The sequence below is a fragment of the Pelmatolapia mariae genome, unplaced genomic scaffold (genome assembly GCF_036321145.2).
Source record: "Pelmatolapia mariae isolate MD_Pm_ZW unplaced genomic scaffold, Pm_UMD_F_2 NODE_ptg000807l+_length_24356_cov_1, whole genome shotgun sequence".
In the NCBI taxonomy this organism is placed as follows: domain Eukaryota; kingdom Metazoa; phylum Chordata; class Actinopteri; order Cichliformes; family Cichlidae; genus Pelmatolapia; species Pelmatolapia mariae.
In genome coordinates, this window is record NW_027052484.1 from 821 (window position 1) to 19,582 (window position 18,762).

Below are 18,762 nucleotides of genomic sequence, written 5' to 3' on the forward strand. Positions count from 1 at the left end.
ACAGTGAGTCAGGTAAGAACTGGGAACACTGCTCACAGGTCAGAGCGCAGCTTCTTCTGTGCTGCTTCAGTTACAGAGGCCATCCTTATGAAGCACCTCGGGGCTTCTGCTCTCTCACCTCTGATGATGCTGTAAACATGATCAGTTGTGAATTTCATTTGAAAAGACTTCAACTCCTGCTGATCTTTCGCTTCTATCTCTGAGCTCAGTAACTACAGCAACAGACAGGCATGACTGCTGAACCATGACAGCAGAAAGTTTCAGAACTAAAGATAAAAACTTGCAAACACTCACTTTAGTTTTAACTTTTTTTTTAAATCAACACTAAAATTAAAAGGTTAATTATATGAAAATGCAGTTAGATTGATATTTTCAGCTTGCTTTGTATTTAGTTTCCGCCTTCAGCCAAAAACTCAATGAAACAACAAAATATGATGAATGTCAAATTGTATATGATGTAAGTATATACAATAAGTGTGAAACAGCCGCAGCTGACTGACTCTGTGTGTTTGCATATGTGTCCTGCCTCTCTGCTCACAGCTGTTAAGAGGCCAGTGTTGATCAGTGGCTGTCCAGGCCTTTCAGAGCCACTCACACACCAGCAGCACAATGATGATGTCACTGACTCTACTGCTGGCCACCCTGGGGCTCCTTGTTCAGGGTGAGACTCTCTGTGAAAACTTTGCTTCAGCATGCAGCCAGGTTCACCACAATGATGTTCTGCTATGATGGAGAAACTCTGAAACCAGCAGCACTGACCTTCTTCCATCTGTTCTCCATGTTAAAGAAATGATCCTCTAATGTTTGATCATCTTTCTCTGAGCTCGATTTGTCTCAATAACTTTTCTCCTCTTTTTATGTTTCAGGTTCATCGGCTGAAATCATCCTGACTCAGACTCCTAAAGTTCAGTCTGTTGTTCTAGGACAGACTGTCTCTATCAGATGTAAAGCCAGTTCAAGTATGAGTAACTACGTCCACTGCTATCTTCAGAAACCCTCAGAAGCTCCTAAACTGCTCGTTTATTATGCAACAAACAGTCAGTCTGGAGTTTCTGATCGTTTCAATGGAAGTGGATCTGGGACTGATTTCACTTTGACCATCAGCAGAGTTCAGGCTGAAGGTGCAGGAGTTTATTACTGTCAGCAGGGTTACAGCCGCCCGTTCACACAGTGAAAAACTGTCATACAAAAACCTCTCAGCTGAAGAGGAACTGATCTGAAGCAACAGCTGCAGAACAAACTAAAAGACTGGGAGGAACAATTACTTTAATATTTACTGCAAAATTTTATTTGTGTACTCACAGTTCAAGTTTACCGTTCATAAATGTATCGAAAAAGTTTTTAATAACATGAAAAAAACAAAACAAGAAAACATGAAGTGGTGTCCCCGAATAAAAACATAAATGTTTAATGAGTCACAGAATACGGACACAACACTGGCTCCAGATTTTTAACACGTGAACATTATTTTTAGATGACTATTGTTCTCTGTAGTCTGACTCATTCTTAGTTTCTACATTTATAACAATGAGTTCCAATGAAAAGACGTAACTGGAAGGTCCACAGAGAAAAAAAATGTTTTTGCTCATTAAATATTTTTATATTAATCCAAGTTGTAAAATATAACAAGCTGTTATTAACAATACAAATACTGTTGTCAGTGTTTCTGCACTGATAAGTAGATCTTTTCTATTTGTAAGCTGTTAAATATTAAACTGATCCTTCTGTGGAGCTCAGCTGCAGTTCTTGTCATCACACAAATCCAGAAAAATCACTGTAGTCACATCACAACTAGTGTCTATAATATTCTAATATTCTGCTGATTAACAAATCAAGCAGGCTGTTATAACAGTATTTGTAGGGAATGTGTTCATTCTCATGTCAGTGAAGATTTAGCCTCATTTGGATATTTCCAACATAAACGAATCACTGTTACTGTTGTAAAAACCTAAAGTTATTTAGTCAGTTTAGTCAATTTCCAAAGTATTAATGTAGACAGAACAAAGAACCAGGGGCGATTCTAGGATCAGAGCTTTGGGGGTGCTGAGCACCCAGAGAGCTGCCCATCCAGGCAAGGTAAACTTTAGTCGTCACGATGAGACGTCTTCCCCGTCTCTGTCAGTCCCTGCATCCTTAAATGTCTCCAGTTGTCCCGAGTTCCCTCTGACTGTCTCCTTGGTGCATTTAAACCCCTGTTCCTCCCTGTCCTCATCGTCTGTTGTCTTCATCTCCGTTATCAGTCATCATAATTTTACCCTCTCTGTGCAAGTCTGCAAATTTCTTCATTAAATCATAAGATTCTTAAATTCACCAAGTCTCTCTGTGCCTGGGTCCTCGTCACAAAACATGACATCACTGTTTTGTACATTTTAACACAATTTAATCCCCACATTTGTGAAAGAAAAGCAAAACACTTTTTTGAAAAGTTTGTAACAAAACCATCAAATCTGATAAAGGTTATTTAAATGCTGCTAAAGAAGAATGGATTGGAATTTTAAAAAATACATATCCTAACCTTAATTACTGCGGGAGAATAATGAATGATGCTCACAGTGAGTAAAAAGTAAACTGAGTGCATTTTTTGGACAGAGATTCACTTTTAATGTATACAATGTATGAAAAGATCTTTAGTGCAGATTGGCTCTGCAGATTTTTTCTTTTATCCTATGTCGCCTCACCTTGAGGTTGGCAAATCTGTCTATCACATTTTGGTGGTCAAGTCTCTCAAGCATCTCTTTCTCAACTGACATCAAAGCCAGGTGCTGGAGTCTGCTTTGACCCATGGTCCCTCTCAGCCAGGTATGGAGCTGACTCAAGACACTAAAAGACCTTTCACAGCTACAGCTGCTAACTGGGTTTGTTAGGGCAACCTGAATAACAGTTTTCAGTGTGGGGAAGATCTGATTATCCAGAAGATTGTACAATGTTAACATATCTGGAATGGCACCAGCCTCACTCTTGAGCTTCAAAAAGTTTTTGGCAACCGTGACTGAAGCTCAATATGGTAATGCAGTGCCAGGGCTGACAACAGTTTGTTTTGCAGATTCTGTACAGCAGCTTTAATATAGGGAGAACACAACTTCCAGATTGTATGAGTAAAATTAGTTGGGTTTTTTTTCCTTTGCCAGTTTAACAGTTTCTGTTTTGCCTGTTAGTATTCCCTGTCTGTTTTCCTACCTGGTTCTTCCTGACCTTGTACTTTCTCCTCATGTTCCCCTCTTTCCTCTCTCCCTCTTTGGACTGACAATCATACACAAATAGATTGTATTCAATTAGATTTAAAAAAAAAAATACTATTAAGATCACTAATAAAAGTCCTCTCTCAGTGTACTTTCAACCAAAAGGCAAATAATCAAACCACATGTACATCTAATAAAGGATATAAATATTGAAACACTGATCTAATATTATCCTTTATTGATGGATCATTTGATCTTACACTTTTACCTGAATGTGGCTCCTGTTTTTGAAAAAACTTCCTCATATCCAATATGAACACACACACACACACACCAGGAGTTATAAGGTTAATGGGCATCCAGTCAGTTAGCTAGTTAGTACCTTGGGTTCAATATGCACATATGATAAAATAACCAGTTTCTCTCCATTTCAAACAGGACAGTGGTAACTACAGCTGCTACGGATAATGTTAAGTTTTAGATTTTAAATAGGCTGTATACATTTTCAATGGGAGCAACAGGACGGTCAAATGTCGCTGATTTTACTACAGAGCAGGACGGATTGTAGGGTAGCAAACATAGTCGGGAAACACGTTTTCAACACAGCAGGTTACCTGGATGTAATGTTTTTCAGCTAAAAACAAACATGGTCTGACTCCTACCTAACTATATAAAGAGTAACTGAAGGTTAAACGCAGCTAATATGTCCTGTTTTAAGCCAGGCACTTATGCCTCCGCTCTGCCAGAGCCAGAGCGGGGGGGGGGCGAGTTGGAACAAACCATTTTGGAAGGGGGAGGGGTTATCTATACTTTTGTTGTTAAAATGTTCCATCTCAATTAAGTACTGTATGCTTTTTATATTTTTAGTAGTGTGTCACACAAACAGTAAATATTGTCAAAAAAAATCTTTGGGGGTGCTTTATGGGCTAAAATCGCCCCTGCAAAGAACTAAGAAGTTTCTCTTTAAAATATTATTTTACTAATGCTTAAAAGTGTGACATTAATATAAAGTCCTACCTAAATCTGAAACCAATGAAAATGAGATGTGATCATCCTCCTCTCAGACTGTGGTCTTTTTCTTGTGTTAAGAGGTTTAGTGAAGTGAGTTTCTCTCATTTTCCTGTAAACACGAGAAGAGATTAACTTCTATATAAGTTGATTAAAGCAGACCTGTAGTCTCTCATCTGCCTGCATTCCTGTGTGTTTGTTCTGTTAGTCTGTTCTTAACATCATGTCCACTGTCAAGCTCAATTCTGTCGTCATCATTTGAGTCCAGTTATTGTCTCGCCGCCTTCTGTGAGTTACTCAGCCTCTGTTTTGTTCGCTTTAAATCTCAGACTCCTTATCTCCACCTCATCCTGACAATTAGAGATCCTCAACTAAGTCTCCACCTGCTTCATCTCTGCCACCACCAGCTTCTAGACTCTTTTTTTCAATTTCAATTCAGTTTTGTTTATATAGCGCCAAATCACAACAAAAGTCGCCTCAAGGCGCTTTATATTGTACAGTAGATACAGAGAAAACCCAACAATCATATGACCCCCTATGAGCAAGCACTTTGGCAACAGTGGGAAGGAAAAACTCTCTTTTAACAGGAAGAAACCTCTGGCAGAACCATGCTCAGGGAGGGGCGGGGCCATCTGCTGCGACCGGTTGGGGTGAGAGAAGGAACTCTTCTCTGCTTTGTTGCTTCATCAGAGTTTCACTGCCAAATAGTTCATTAATCAAACATCAATAAATCTTCATTTAAACTTTATTAAAATGATCTCTTGTCAGGGCTCTGTGTGCGGGCAGGCGGAGATGATGATCCAAATGTAGGACTCGTGGAGACGTGCAACTAAAAAACACAGTTTTATTGCTGGCCATGATGTGTCAAAATGACCCAGAACCGTCACATCTCTGTCTAAACATACAGATGACACCCTGCTCTTTAATTTTAATTATCAGGTTTTAGATCAGATTAAAATGTAGATCATAAAACAGCTTTGAGACTGGAAATTATAAAGAGCACACAGATAATCTATGGTTGACATGACCTCAACATCTTATAAATATTGCGTGTATAAAAATATATTTAACCATATTACTATACTTTACACTCAGTGTGTTTGTAGACATTTTTTTTCTTTTGGTCTGTCTAAATAAATCTTTTGAAATCTTTATTTTTTAATGTTAATGTGCATTTATTAAACTCACAGAGTCAAAGAACATGTTTCCTCGTTACGTTTTTATTCTTTTAAAAGGTTGAAATATCAGCTTTACAACAGACACAAAAGGATGAAACTAGAAGAGATTGTTGCTATGATTATTGCCATTATGGGATGGAAATATGAATATTTTATGGTTTTTGAAAAATCTGCAAAGAAGAAGTAACAAAGAGACAGAAGAAAAACATCATCAAAGACTCAGTGATTGACATCAGGACTGGGAACACTGGTCTCTCCTCAGTATCTCTGAGACCAGAGTCTGGGAGCCCTGGGTGGCCTCACAGGTCACAGAGCCCACCTTCCCCCACTGGTCTGCAGTGAGCGTCAGGGTGCTGCTCCAGCTGTAGAGGCCGTCATTCTGCAGCACTCCAGGAGTCCTGCACTGTAAGAAATGTACATAAAAATTACAGTTAATAACTGTAAAATGGCAACGTAAATTACCATTAAATCAAAAAGAGTAATTGATTGTAATATGGACATTACATTTCTGTAAATTGAAAAACGGTGATTTGCTTTTATTTTTACACTCCTAATATGTTGAAAATATATTAATGTACTGTAATATGGCACATTGTATTTGAAAACAACAGGAAAACTCTGTAACATTATTTACAATTAATCACCCTACAATTTACATAATAACTCTGTATGAATGACAATCTTTCCTGCTTTTTTCATTGGAATTTACAATTTACAACTGTATATTAATTACCTAAAACATACCGTACTTTCAATTTTAACAAAATGTGAAAACATTGTTAGAATTAATGTGAAAGTTACGGTGAAATGTTTTTAATATCAACAACCTCAGGCTGTTTGATAAAACAGTATATGTTAACAGTACATACAAACAATTACTACTAATAAAAAAAAAAGTATATTTCTTGAAGTTCTAGAGTCTCACCAAGTATAACACAGTTACAATAAAAAAAATATTTTGTGTTATAGGGAGGCTTAAATCATGGATTTACCACTGTTCAGTCCGTGTTCAATCTGTTTGAGTGTGATACCACCTTCTGAAATTAAAATTAATTGATCAAAATGAAATACAAAAAAATAATGAAATAATGTTAATAAATTGGTGTAGTTTGCAAGGTCAAGAGCAGTCAACGAATGTATTATAAAAGCTGTAACAATCAGTTTCTTTAAAAGTCCATGCACGTTTGGGATACGAAGTAAATATATATATATATATATATATATATATATATATATATATATATCAAGGGCGTAGATTTGGTTTTGGCGTTGGTGGGGACGGATGAGTCAACCACAGAACCCTGCCCTGTTTCTTTTTTTTTTCCTTTTTGTCTTTGCTTCTTGATAAAAAAAAGGAGAAATATACTTGCCTACATATGCTATTCTACATGCTTTTAAACCATTTAAAATTACAATTCATAGTTTTATATGTGAATTATATAATGTTAAATTACTATTAAACAAATAACTAAAGTATTTTAGACTTTAGTTTACTTCAGCCATATTCCATATAAATCAGGTATCATACAAAAATAGCTTCAAATACAGTCATGACAATAAAAGAATATGACTTTAAGGACTTAACAACATTACTTCAGTTACAGTACACTAACATCTCTTATACATTAGCACTAAGGGAACACTGAATGACCTGCTGGTTTTTGTCCATAAAACTACTCATCTAAGATTACCACAAAGTAAAAGATCTCTCAGCAAAATCATGCAACAGTTTAGCCACACTGTTGCCCCGATCAAATCAGTGAGCTGGGATTTTTTATTCTAAACATGAACTACTGTTACAGCAACAGACATGGACTACTGGTGCCCCACACAACAACTCAATGTCCAGTATGTGAAGGAGCCAAACACATGCCTTCTCCTCTCGTTAACTGAGATAAACTGCTGGCATATTTGTTTTACATCTATACTGTCCAGCCTCTCCTGGTGGACATACAGCAGCATTGTTTAATCTCATTTGAGTCATTGTTAACCTTACCCATCTTTTTAGTCTTCTGAGAGCACTGAAGCTTCTTTCAGCCTCAGTACATGCGTTTTATCCTCAGATTAAAATTATTACTCTGTGCTTGATGTGTCTCACCTTTGGCCCTGGCTCCTCCCCTCTGACTGCACTAGGACATACTGCCACCTGATAAAATAACACATTGATTCGTGCCATATAAAAAGTGAGACATGTCAATTCAGATTCTTTGTTAAATATACACTAATGAATCAATTTACATCAGCAGCCTAACAATTGTCATGATAATAAATACTAGTTAATCTACAGCACCAAATCATCAGTCAGTCACCTGTGACCTCGCCTCTTCCCCTCTGTGTGAGCTACAACATGGCAGAGCTGCCTCTGTCACCTGATAAATAACAGTGAGACATTCCAAATACATGCAGTCACACATGTGCTTCAAATACAGTCATGAACCAGCAAGTCATCATCACATGTCACCTGTGATCTTGTGTCACCATTACTCTGAGCTTTGTGTTGGTTCTTCTGTCACCTGACAAATAGGACATACATGACAATAAGAATAAAATGTGGAGCTGCTTCAATGTTTCTGTCAGTTTGTGCAGATCTTGACTCATCAGTAATGTTTGTAGGGTGAGTGCATTTTTAAAACAATTTGTGCAAACTGCACTACAAGTTGGAATATTTGCAAAATCATGACTACCTCATGATATTTTGTCTCAAAAATTAACCCTATGAATATGTCAGTACCATTAGGATGAAATTATTGTGTCACCAACATTTTAATGTTAGTCATATAATTTTAACGGCCTGTGTAAACTAATATCCTGGCTTGCTCGAGGCTGCCGTTTTCTTTGACAGTTTCAATCAAAATTAGAAATGCTGCTCTGAGACTGAGATAACTAATAGTGCTGCCTGCTGTGCAGTTAGTTTCCCAAACACGTTATTCATGGTTACATACAATTTTAGACTGATGTGGCCAAAGCCTAGCATGGCCTGTAAAGTTATTATGACGGACACATTTTACAAATTAACTTGGCTTTAAGTGACTTACAGGTTTCTTTGGAAAATACTTTCTTATATCGAGGTTCTTCCTTTTTGCTGCCATCCTCCTCTCCTCCTTGCAGGTCCTCGCAGCGCAGGCTTGCGGCTGCTAAAACTAAACAGAGCTCCCTGTGTCAAGAGATGTACTCTAAGACACTTCTTCAGCTGAGAATCAGAGAGGAGAAAGACACAGTTTTACTTGCATGCAAGGGCAGTCACAGAGCACCTGCACTTGGAGTGAGGGCTCCGAGACTCGCGCTCTGCCACTGCCCTGGTCTTTATTTATACACAAGAAAAGTAATACAACAGTGAATACGTTTGTTCAGTGGAATGTTGATAAGTGAGCATGTGCGGATATATGTGTGTGTGTGTGCGCGTGCGTGCGTGCGTGTGCCAGGAGAGGCTCCTCTACCTGGTACATAGTGAAACTGCTCATTAAGCTCTTATCTAGCAGGTACTGCTCCTTCCCTGTATGATAACGGGTCACAGTGAATCAAAACAGTCTGAGTTAAAAAGAGGTCATCATGCAGTATTCTATCATATGCAAACTTATATTAGTAAAAGATTATACTGACAATTTTCTATTGACATTCCCTCCTGTTGTCACGTATAACTTTTAAGTGAAATATCAGTGTGTAACATCTTGTTGTACATTTTCTGTCACATCATCATTAGTCACACAAAGTCTTCATGTTCCAACAGGTCGGAGTCATCGTCATCATTTGTCACGGCTATGTATGCAGCAACAGTGGAAACAATTATGCGGTTAATCATGAGTTTTAGACATGGCAGTATACATGTTACAAAAACACAAAATAAAAGTAAAAATAGTCCAACTCCAATGAGTAGTCTTTTTAGCACCTGTAGCCAGGAGCCAGTGTAAAGCCAAGAAAACCAGTCACTTGTATTACTCACATAGTCCTGATTTTGGGCCTGCTGGATCTGTCTCAAGGCGTTCAGTGCGTCAGTCCTGTTTGATGAGTGTACATTGTCTGATATGTAAGTGCAGCAGGTGTTGTTAAAGATGACACAAAGTCCACCTTCCTTGGGTACGTCGCTTCCCCATATTGGGTCATGTGGCTGAATTTCAGGTGGCGTTGATCTTCTTTTCCGGCGTGCTGTAGAAGTGGTGTTTACTGCGGTCATTCTGAAAGTGTGGTCTGACAGGGATATGGGAGCACATGTTCCTGTCCAGCCTGGGGGCAGTATGAAATATGCCCGTTGTCCACATAGCCAGGCCATTCCTTGCACCCAGTACGTGCCACTAGATGGTCCAGTCGTGTTCACAGGGGCACCTTCTCCCCCTCCGGCGGTCCGGTTGCAGTTAGTGGTGTTTCCAAGCGGCCTGTTACCTTTGTTTTGTTTGTAGCACATGGAGTGGTTCTTTCTGGGGTTTGGTCCAAGAACACTGGGAAGTGGATGGATGTGTTGCGGTTTGTCACATTGAAGTTGATCCAGAAAAGTTGATCACATACTCCTTTATCAAGTCCCACGTCTTCAATGGTGATTTTCTTGCGTTGTAACCCTCCTTGAAGGTTGACATGAAGAGTGTAAAAGATAGATGGGTTTGTGTCTTCGAGGATGATTTGGCTGTGTTGAAATCCGATGCCAGCGAAGCTAGCTGCACACTTTGCTTGAGTGTTGTTCATATACTTGCCATATAGTGTGGGGTGTGTCGACGTGCTGGGCATATAAGAACAGACATAACAGTCTGTGTTTTCCGGTTCTGCTCTGGTCCTGTCGTGGATGTAGCGGTACCAGGCATTGTTCATCGAAGGGTGGATGCGGTCTTGTGTCATGTCTCTTAGGTGGGAGTTGTCATGCGTCCATCTTTTCTGTCTGCCTTGTGGTTCAGCTGTTGTTGGCATCAGCTGGGGTCCTGTAAGGGTGAGCATCGTAGTCAAGGTAACCAAGAGGGTGCACCTTCCCATGGTTGCACACAGGTACGTCACACCTCACACCTGGCTGCCCCTAAAGTTGATCAGAGGCTGGAGGTTGGAGTGCGAGCTTACCCTACGGGGGCCCAATCAACACTCCCCCCTCACCACTGAAGCAATCAAGTGTGGGTGAGATTTCCCTAATGTGCTGTCTTGGAGGTGCCGGGGTTTCCTGGGACCTCAACCCTTTTGCAGTGGCTCTGATGTATCCAGGAGGGTCTCTCTGCTATTTTGCAGGCAGTTGGAGTGGTCAGAAGCACTTGGTATGGACCCTCCCAGCGCGGCGAGCTCCAATTTTTTCTTTGCAGTACGTGGACCAGGATCCAATCACCTGACTTCAACCTGCAAGAAATAGGTGAAAAAGAGTCTTGCGGCAGTTTATTGTTCAAAACAACTTCTCTGTTTGTCAACAATTGAGCCTTCAAATCTGCCAGAGTGGTTTCACGGATTGATTTATGTAGTGGCTCGCTAGTAACTGGTAGTGGAAAAGGTCGCCCATGTATAATTTCAAATGGGGACAGTTTGTTATTTCCTTGTGTTCTCATCCACATTTTGACTAGGCCTACACATTCTGGCCATTTTGAGAAAACATCTATAATTACTAGAGCATATTTTGAGCCTTGACACTCATTCAATTCAATGAAGTCTATGTAAATTGTATGAAATGGGTGAGGTGGTGTAGGAAAATGTCCTCTTTTGGCCTTAAGTTACCTTGGGTATTGTGTTTTTGGCAGGTCATACATGTTCTCACGTATTCTTTTGGTGAAGTTTCAAAAATCATAATGTAGAATTAACGATTTATCATAAAGATCATAAAGATCACTACTCAGATCCTCCCTCCTGATGAGGGCATGGCTTAAACCATGGCTCACCAGAGTGGTTGTTTTGTGTAATGATTTGGGAAGAATGGGTTTTTCTGCTATTTTCAATCTGTCATCAGTGTCTAGTACTGCTCTGTGTTTTAGCCATTGTTTTTGTTCTTTAGGTGGTGCTGCTTCTTGTTCGTCCTGCAGTACAGATAGTGGAATGGTGTGGTGTTCATGGGTTGTTAAAAGACTGTGGTTGCTATAGCTGCTGTTTTTGCAGCTTTGTCAGCAAAATTGTTTCCCTTTGTAATTTCAAAGTCATCCGTCTAATGTGCTGAACATCAGAAACAAATTGCTAAATGTCGTATCACATAAGGAGTTTCCTCCCATGTAAACAGATGTGTGCCATGATAAAATCTTGCTCCACATACTAGAAATAAGAAACTAATTTCAACCCTTGTTACATCTTATTCACTTATTTTATAATCCAGTTATTTTTTCAAATCTAGTGTCAATCAGCTAATTTGCATATCAGCTTATAATGCGCTAAGATGATAGGTCAACAGAAATGCATGTTCAAAATATTATCACAAAACAGAATTTCCTTCATACAGTAAATTACTTGTGTTGCATCAATCACACAGAAAGCATCTCACAATTTATTGTATTACCAACTAAATTTATTGTCTGATTACTGCTTGGTCATACCAGACTCTCTCTGACTTTATTTTTTTCTTCTCTGTTTTCACAAACATTTCACCTATTGTCCTGCTGGAGAGTTAATTGTCAGCAGTAGATAAATTCAGCATTTGATAACAAAACTCTGTTAAGTTTTTTCTGCTTTAACACCAATGAGAGATATAGGCGCATGTATAGTGTGTGCTATAGTGTAAGCTGTTCTTCATTGCATGTATGTGTGTTAGTACGTTTGCATGTAAGGCCTGTGGGCCTCTCTCACCCAAAAGGGCATTTTATTTATTTGTTTATTTTAAACAGTTGCCTTTCTCTCGCGTGTGTTAAGAAAGGTAAATGTGCTTGTAGCAGTTGTAAGATTATTATGCCGTTATATATTACATTGCACCTGTAATCAAAATGAGTGAATCATGATACTGCTTTAGGCCACATCATACTCCTTGTGTAATCAGTATGTAGTTTTAGTTTGCATCATACTTCTAAGTAAAAAGAATGTGAAAATCATTAGATTTATTAGATAGGTTTGTATTATCCTATACTGCTGATTTACTGTGAGTGAGTTATACTGTTTCATGACATTTCATACTGCTGAGTCATGAAGAGAATATTGTGTTCAGAGAGTCAGGGCCTTTTTTTTCCTTTTCTTTTTTTTTACTTTGATAGTAAGGAGAACAGAGCACATGCCACGGGAGCTTCACTCCCACCTTTGGTGGAAGCAGAAAAACAGGGAGCCAAGGTCATAACTCAGGCTCACAAAGAGTCAGAAAGAATGTGAATGCTTAATTTTGTGGCTGTGGCACATTTTGCATAGCTTCTTTTCTTTGTTTAGTAGCTTTCTGCCTTCACCTAAAGGTGTGCCCTAAGTATGTGACTTCAGGTCTCCATAATTGGAATTTATTTAGAGATAAATAAGATGATTTGATTTATTGCTCACAGATCATGCACTAAATGGTATTTTCCAGTATTAGCTGTCTTCAACACTTAAACAAACATCACTCTTTGTTTTATTGTTATTATTATTATTATTATTATTATTATTATTATTATTATTATTATTAATTCTTCTTTCTCAAAAACAGAAAATGAAATTGTAGTTGTTCTTTGCCTGAGAAACACAAAACCTCCCTTTTTGTTTTTTGTTTTTTTAAAACAAGAAACTAAGTTTTAACTTTTCTGCCTTGTCACCTAAAACAAAACAGACAACCCAGCTCTCAGCTGCCTCTGAACTTATTATCATCAAGGTCGCATGGTGAGAGCTACTTCAGAAGTTACAGTACTCATCACTCAAGCAATATTTGAAAAAACAAAAGAAACAAAAAACAAAACTCAGCACACTACACAGAGAACAACAACATGACACAACTGAAGATGTTGTTCTTGTTTGTTCTCCTTGAATTTTAGAATAAATGTATTACATCTGCATTAGTAAATCATATGGCTAATCATTATGTGCCACTGTGGTCCACAACTATGATCACAAATTTATTCATTTTTCAACCCAACAAAACAAAAACAAGTTGCTGATGGCATGAACGCTTTACACACATAAGTCAGAATGCAAAAAGGCTGCTGCCAAAGACAAATCAGAAGTGTGAGGGAAAAAAACTGAGCCCACAGACAGCTGCATGTTTGAGCTTTAATAGCTGTTTCCCTCCCTCTGATGTGTTCTTATGTAGCTCCTGCTGTAAAAAATGTGTAACCTGCTCATCAGCTTAGCAGTGACCATATATTTAATTCAGCTTCTCAATTTTGTAGCTTTAGCTGTTGTATACAGGGTTTAGCTTGTTAGTTGTTAGTATAGGTGTGCTCTATATTTCAGCAATGTCTCATCTAGGATAACAGGTTTTCAAACGGGTCAAGTGCCTCTATGTACTTGATTTTAGAAATTTTCTTTATTTTCTTCATCTCGTATGTCATTGTACTGAATTTGAGCAAACCTTAAGCTTGATACAGACTACTTTCAACAATTATCCACCTCACATCATAACTGACTGAGGTGCCTTTTCATATTAATATTATTTCATTATTAATGTTATTATCTTTTTTATATATATATATAACAGCAATAATATATTACAATATTTTATTTATATTTTATTTTGTATCCACCGAGGGCTGCGGGTGATCTGCAGTTTCACCCTTTCCCAAGCTGGAGACATTTCCCTTTTCCTTGGCTGAACAATGACACAGCCTTAACATACCTTATGCATCTCTCTATTTCATTTAATATGTGTTTGTGTGAATCATGTATTTTCTTTCATTCTATTCAGTCTGGGCACGGTCTTCATCCCAACTATATTTCATTGTTAATACCAGTTTGCAGGTTGTTATCCGTGCTATCATCAACTTGAATACATTACAGTTAAGTTCTAAATCAATTTAGCCTTTTGTTTACTTTACTTTCTTCCTCTTGCATTTATATGTATTCAGTTGCGTCTGTTTCCAGTCCTTTTTAAACTTATACTTAGATCTCTAATTTTTACTTGGTGAGGGATTATTATGTTCTTCCTAGTCTGAACTGCTTCTTTGTTTCTTACAGTCACGTACAAAATGTCCCTCTTTTCCACATCTCCAGCATGCAGTACTAAAACCACTGCTTGGTGTGTGTCTAGGCCTGCCTCTACCCCCTGCTCCTGCCCTGTGCATTCCTCTCCCTTTCTTGTGGATTACTCCTGCTCCGGTTTGTTGTTTTTCTAAACATTCCTCATCAGGTGTTAGTTTTGCTTGTTTATTCCCCATTTTCAAAGATTTTGCTGGGCTTTCACTGGCACGCTTGACTTCAGAGTGGTTGCTGATACGGCCTTCGACTTCACTTCTAACAATGAAGCGGTATCAGTTTCACGAGACAAAGCTCAACCGTTCTCTTTGTCACCAGTACGTGAGCCTCAAGCAAAGAAAACGAAACAAAATAAAAATAAAAATAAAATAAAAAGGAAGTAGTTCAGCAGCGTATTGTGCTGTAAAATCAACTTACTTCCAGACACATACACACACAGACATTTGCGCGCTTTTACAATTTGTTATGAAGTAATTACGGCTACCTCTAAGGCCTAAATCTAATTTGGTTCCTTACGGCGAATCCTAATCTATTTTAATTTGTTTCACGAAGTAATTGCGGCTACAGCAAACCTATTTTGTGCACTTCACAAAGTAATTCCGGCTACAGCAAACCTATTTTGTGCACTTCACAAAGTAATTCCGGCTACAGCAAACCTATTTTGTGCACTTCACAAAGTAATTCCGGCTACAGTAAACCTATTTTGTGCACTTCACAAAGTAATTCCGGCTACAGTAAACCTATTTTGCGCATTTCACAAAGTAATTCCGGCTACAGTAAACCTATTTTGCGCATTTCACAAAGTAATTCCGGCTACAGTAAACCTATTTTGCGCATTTCTTAAAACCTTCTCGGCGGTTTTATATATCAAAATAGTGTTTCTCACCCTCAGACGTCTCACTGGTGGTTCGGATCGTCAGACTGAATCCCACCGCCGTGGACCAGACTAAAAACACCGGCCTGGACCCGAATTTAACGTCCCAGGTCTTTTCGGCCTCGTCTAAGAGGGCTGTGCACAGACTTCAGTGCTGGCTTCCCACGGCGTCAGGAAACAGTGTGCCAAATCCTGGAACAGAGTCACAGATAACAGTTCTGATATTTCTGATCCGGCTCTACGAAGGACCAAAATAAATGTCAAGAGATGTACTCTAAGACACTTCTTCAGCTGAGAATCAGAGAGGAGAAAGACACAGTTTTACTTGCATGCAAGGGCAGTCACAGAGCACCTGCACTTGGAGTGAGGGCTCCGAGACTCGCGCTCTGCCACTGCCCTGGTCTTTATTTATACACAAGAAAAGTAATACAACAGTGAATACGTTTGTTCAGTGGAATGTTGATGAGTGAGCATGTGCGGATATATGTGTGTGTGTGTGCGCGTGCGTGCGTGCGTGTGCCAGGAGAGGCTCCTCTACCTGGTACATAGTGAAACTGCTCATTAAGCTCTTATCTAGCAGGTACTGCTCCTTCCCTGTATGATAACGGGTCACAGTGAATCAAAACAGTCTGAGTTAAAAAGAGGTCATCATGCAGTATTCTATCATATGCAAACTTATATTAGTAAAAGATTATACTGACAATTTTCTATTGACACCCTGAAAGGCACAGCCAATCACATTGGCCATATTTGTCACATGATGTAGGACTCCAGTAGAGAACGTAATTTAACTCTTTCTGCACGTCTAGGTGAATGAGACGTTGACAGATCGTTTTTTTCGTTCTATCGGGTTTGTTTTTCTTTACTGGAAGAGATCAAATTATTGGTGGGGACAATTCAATAATCGCTGGATATTGGTGGGGACGTGTCCCTTCCATCCATGCCAAATCTACGCCCTTGATATATATATATATATATATATATATATAAAACTTAGACGAGGAGGGTACTATGTTGTCAGAAATAGCTGTCTGACTTTGAGGTACTGCAACAGCAGAGGGCACCAATACTCCTTGGAAGCGCCAAATATTTAAAACCAAACCAACGAAGAAGAAGATAGCGCCACTTCTAACGGTCCAGACCTGGTCCAGAGGGAGCCCAGCAGCACCCTGCACCGAACCAACAACCTTCTCTTTCAATGTAAGTATATCATTATCCTTGAAACGTATATCAGCTGTAACCATAGTTCGCTTAGTTTTCTTGTTGCATTGAAAGCGTTCCTCTGTTACAGGCTTCGCCTTCAGTCCTGTTTAGTTTTCTGGAAAGTTCATGCTAATGCAGCAGGTTGAAGATTTTAGCTAGCTTTACTGTGAAACAAGCGCCAGTTTAATTTACCAAAAGCAGCTAAAGACAATGTTCCCTTTTGATTTCTGTGCCAAGTCAGTTAAGTCACTGAGGGGTTATGTATTTCCAACCCGTTCTCACTCCCAAATCGTAACATTTTACGCTAGGTGACAAATCGTCAACATATTACGTTTTCGGGCACCCAAGGCGTTCCTACGTCACGACATCGGAAAACTGCGGACACATGAGAACCGTTTGGACTCAATCTACACATCTTCGCTTTTTCCCTTAAAATCGCTTTAGAAAACACTATTTCACCTCATTAAAGTGCTGGTTAAGGTTAGGAATAAGGTTATGGTTAGGTTTAGCGATAAGCTTAGGTTTAGGCTTAGGTATACGGTTATGGTTAGGTTTAGGCATAAGGTTATGGTTAGGTTTAGGGATAAGGTTAGGTTTAGGCGTAGGGATACGGTTATGGTTAAGGTTAGGAATAAGGTTATGGTTAGGCATAAGGTTATGGTTAAGGTTAGGCATAAGGTTATGGTTAGGCTTAGTGATAAGGTTAAGTTTAGGGCTGCAGTACAGGGCTGGAAACCGCCGCGTGGAAGGTCACCTTTCGCGTTCCTCAGGAACGCCGCAGGACGTGACAGAACGTCGGGATGTTACGCCTCGGGAGTGAGAACAGGCTCGTATTTCATTGTGACCTGCTTCTGCCATCCTGACCATTGTAGAGGAAAAATATGAGTTGGGTCAGTCATATACTCTGAATAAGCTCATTACACTTCTTAAAACTAAAACAACATTATCTGATGAGGGTATTTCCAAGCTTTGTGAGGCGGTCAAGGGATCCAGAAATGTGTAACAGGTGAGGAATCAGCTGAGTCTTTATCAGATGTACTGTGTGACATTAGTGGTGGTCAGATATTTAAAAGTAGTAATTTTTTTTTTTTTTTTTTTTTTTACCAAAATCCATAATGTTTCAAACTACTGCTATACCAAAATGCCTTTGAAGTTGTTCATCCTTTAGGTTATGGAAATAAATAGTTAAACTGTAGTTAAAGGAACCTTGTTTTGCATGCTGGAGATAATTTGGGCTCACATTGCACTGGTGGCCTTTGCGTTAGTCGTACACAACATTTCTGTAGACACTGTTTAATGACGCAATCTGTTTTTCAGGGTGGTGATCCAAATCAGCGTGGAGCAGAATGCACCATAGCGATGTACAACTCTCTTGTTGAGCACCTCAAGACTGAAGGTACACCAGATATAGAAGGAGTAAAGTTTGAGTCAGTTTTCAACTGTTTAAAATATTTTCACATCTGTCAGCCAGGTTTGCCATTTTGATTAGGACACAAGATTTTATGGCATTTTGTCATATGATGTTGCGCTGTTTCTTAAATTTTTTGTGAATAAAAAAAGAATGGTTCACCTACTCCATTCTGAATTGGAGCATCAAACAGTTTAAATACTCTGACTCTGATACCTCTTCAAAGCCGTGTGAGATCAGTCCTCAAACAAACTCTCAGCACAGTTAATATAAAACTGGAACTTTTTAAGGCTGTTGCCTCTCATAATTGATGACGTGGTGGAATGGAAGATGGAGCAGATGATTTTTACCCCACTGCATCCAATCGCGCATGTGCGAAGCCACTGCTGCCATGTGATGCGCAGCAGCAGAAGAAAAGGACCTGTGAGGCTCAGTAACAGAGATTTTATTAGAAAACTACAGACGTTTTGCGCTGAAAAATATAATTTTTTTCCCAGTGCATCATGATAACTTCATTTCAGTTTGTTTCTTTTCATCAACAAATAAAGGAGGTTACATAGAAGCTACTTTTTTTATTGCTCAAAACTTGTCTGAACACAAACTGCACTTTTTGGTCCACTGTGATGTATGTGGCTGAAGAAAACAAATTGCTGTTATTTTTAGGTTGTACAGTCCTGATCAAAAGTTTTAGACCATTTGAAAAATGGAAAAAAATCATATTTTGCATGGTTGGATCTTAAGAAGGTTCCAAGTACAGCTTCAACATGCAACAAGAAGAAATAGGAGTCAGGCAAAACATTTTTTGAGCATGCAATTTGTTAAAAACAATGCTTAAACTGAAACAGGCTGTTTTACAGCTGATCAAAAGTTTAGGACCACACCTCCAGAAAACAT

At 38.9% G+C, this 18,762-nt stretch overlaps 1 gene segment (V, D, J or C); it reads left to right on the plus strand.

Moving 5' to 3' along the window:
* The first annotated feature begins 615 nt into the window (after positions 1–615).
* On the plus strand, positions 616–1,174 carry LOC134623642 (immunoglobulin kappa variable 2-29-like). The segment is given in 2 exon segments: positions 616–661; positions 867–1,174. Coding segments are annotated over 2 exon segments (354 nt in total).
* Positions 1,175–18,762: the final 17,588 nt, after the last annotated feature.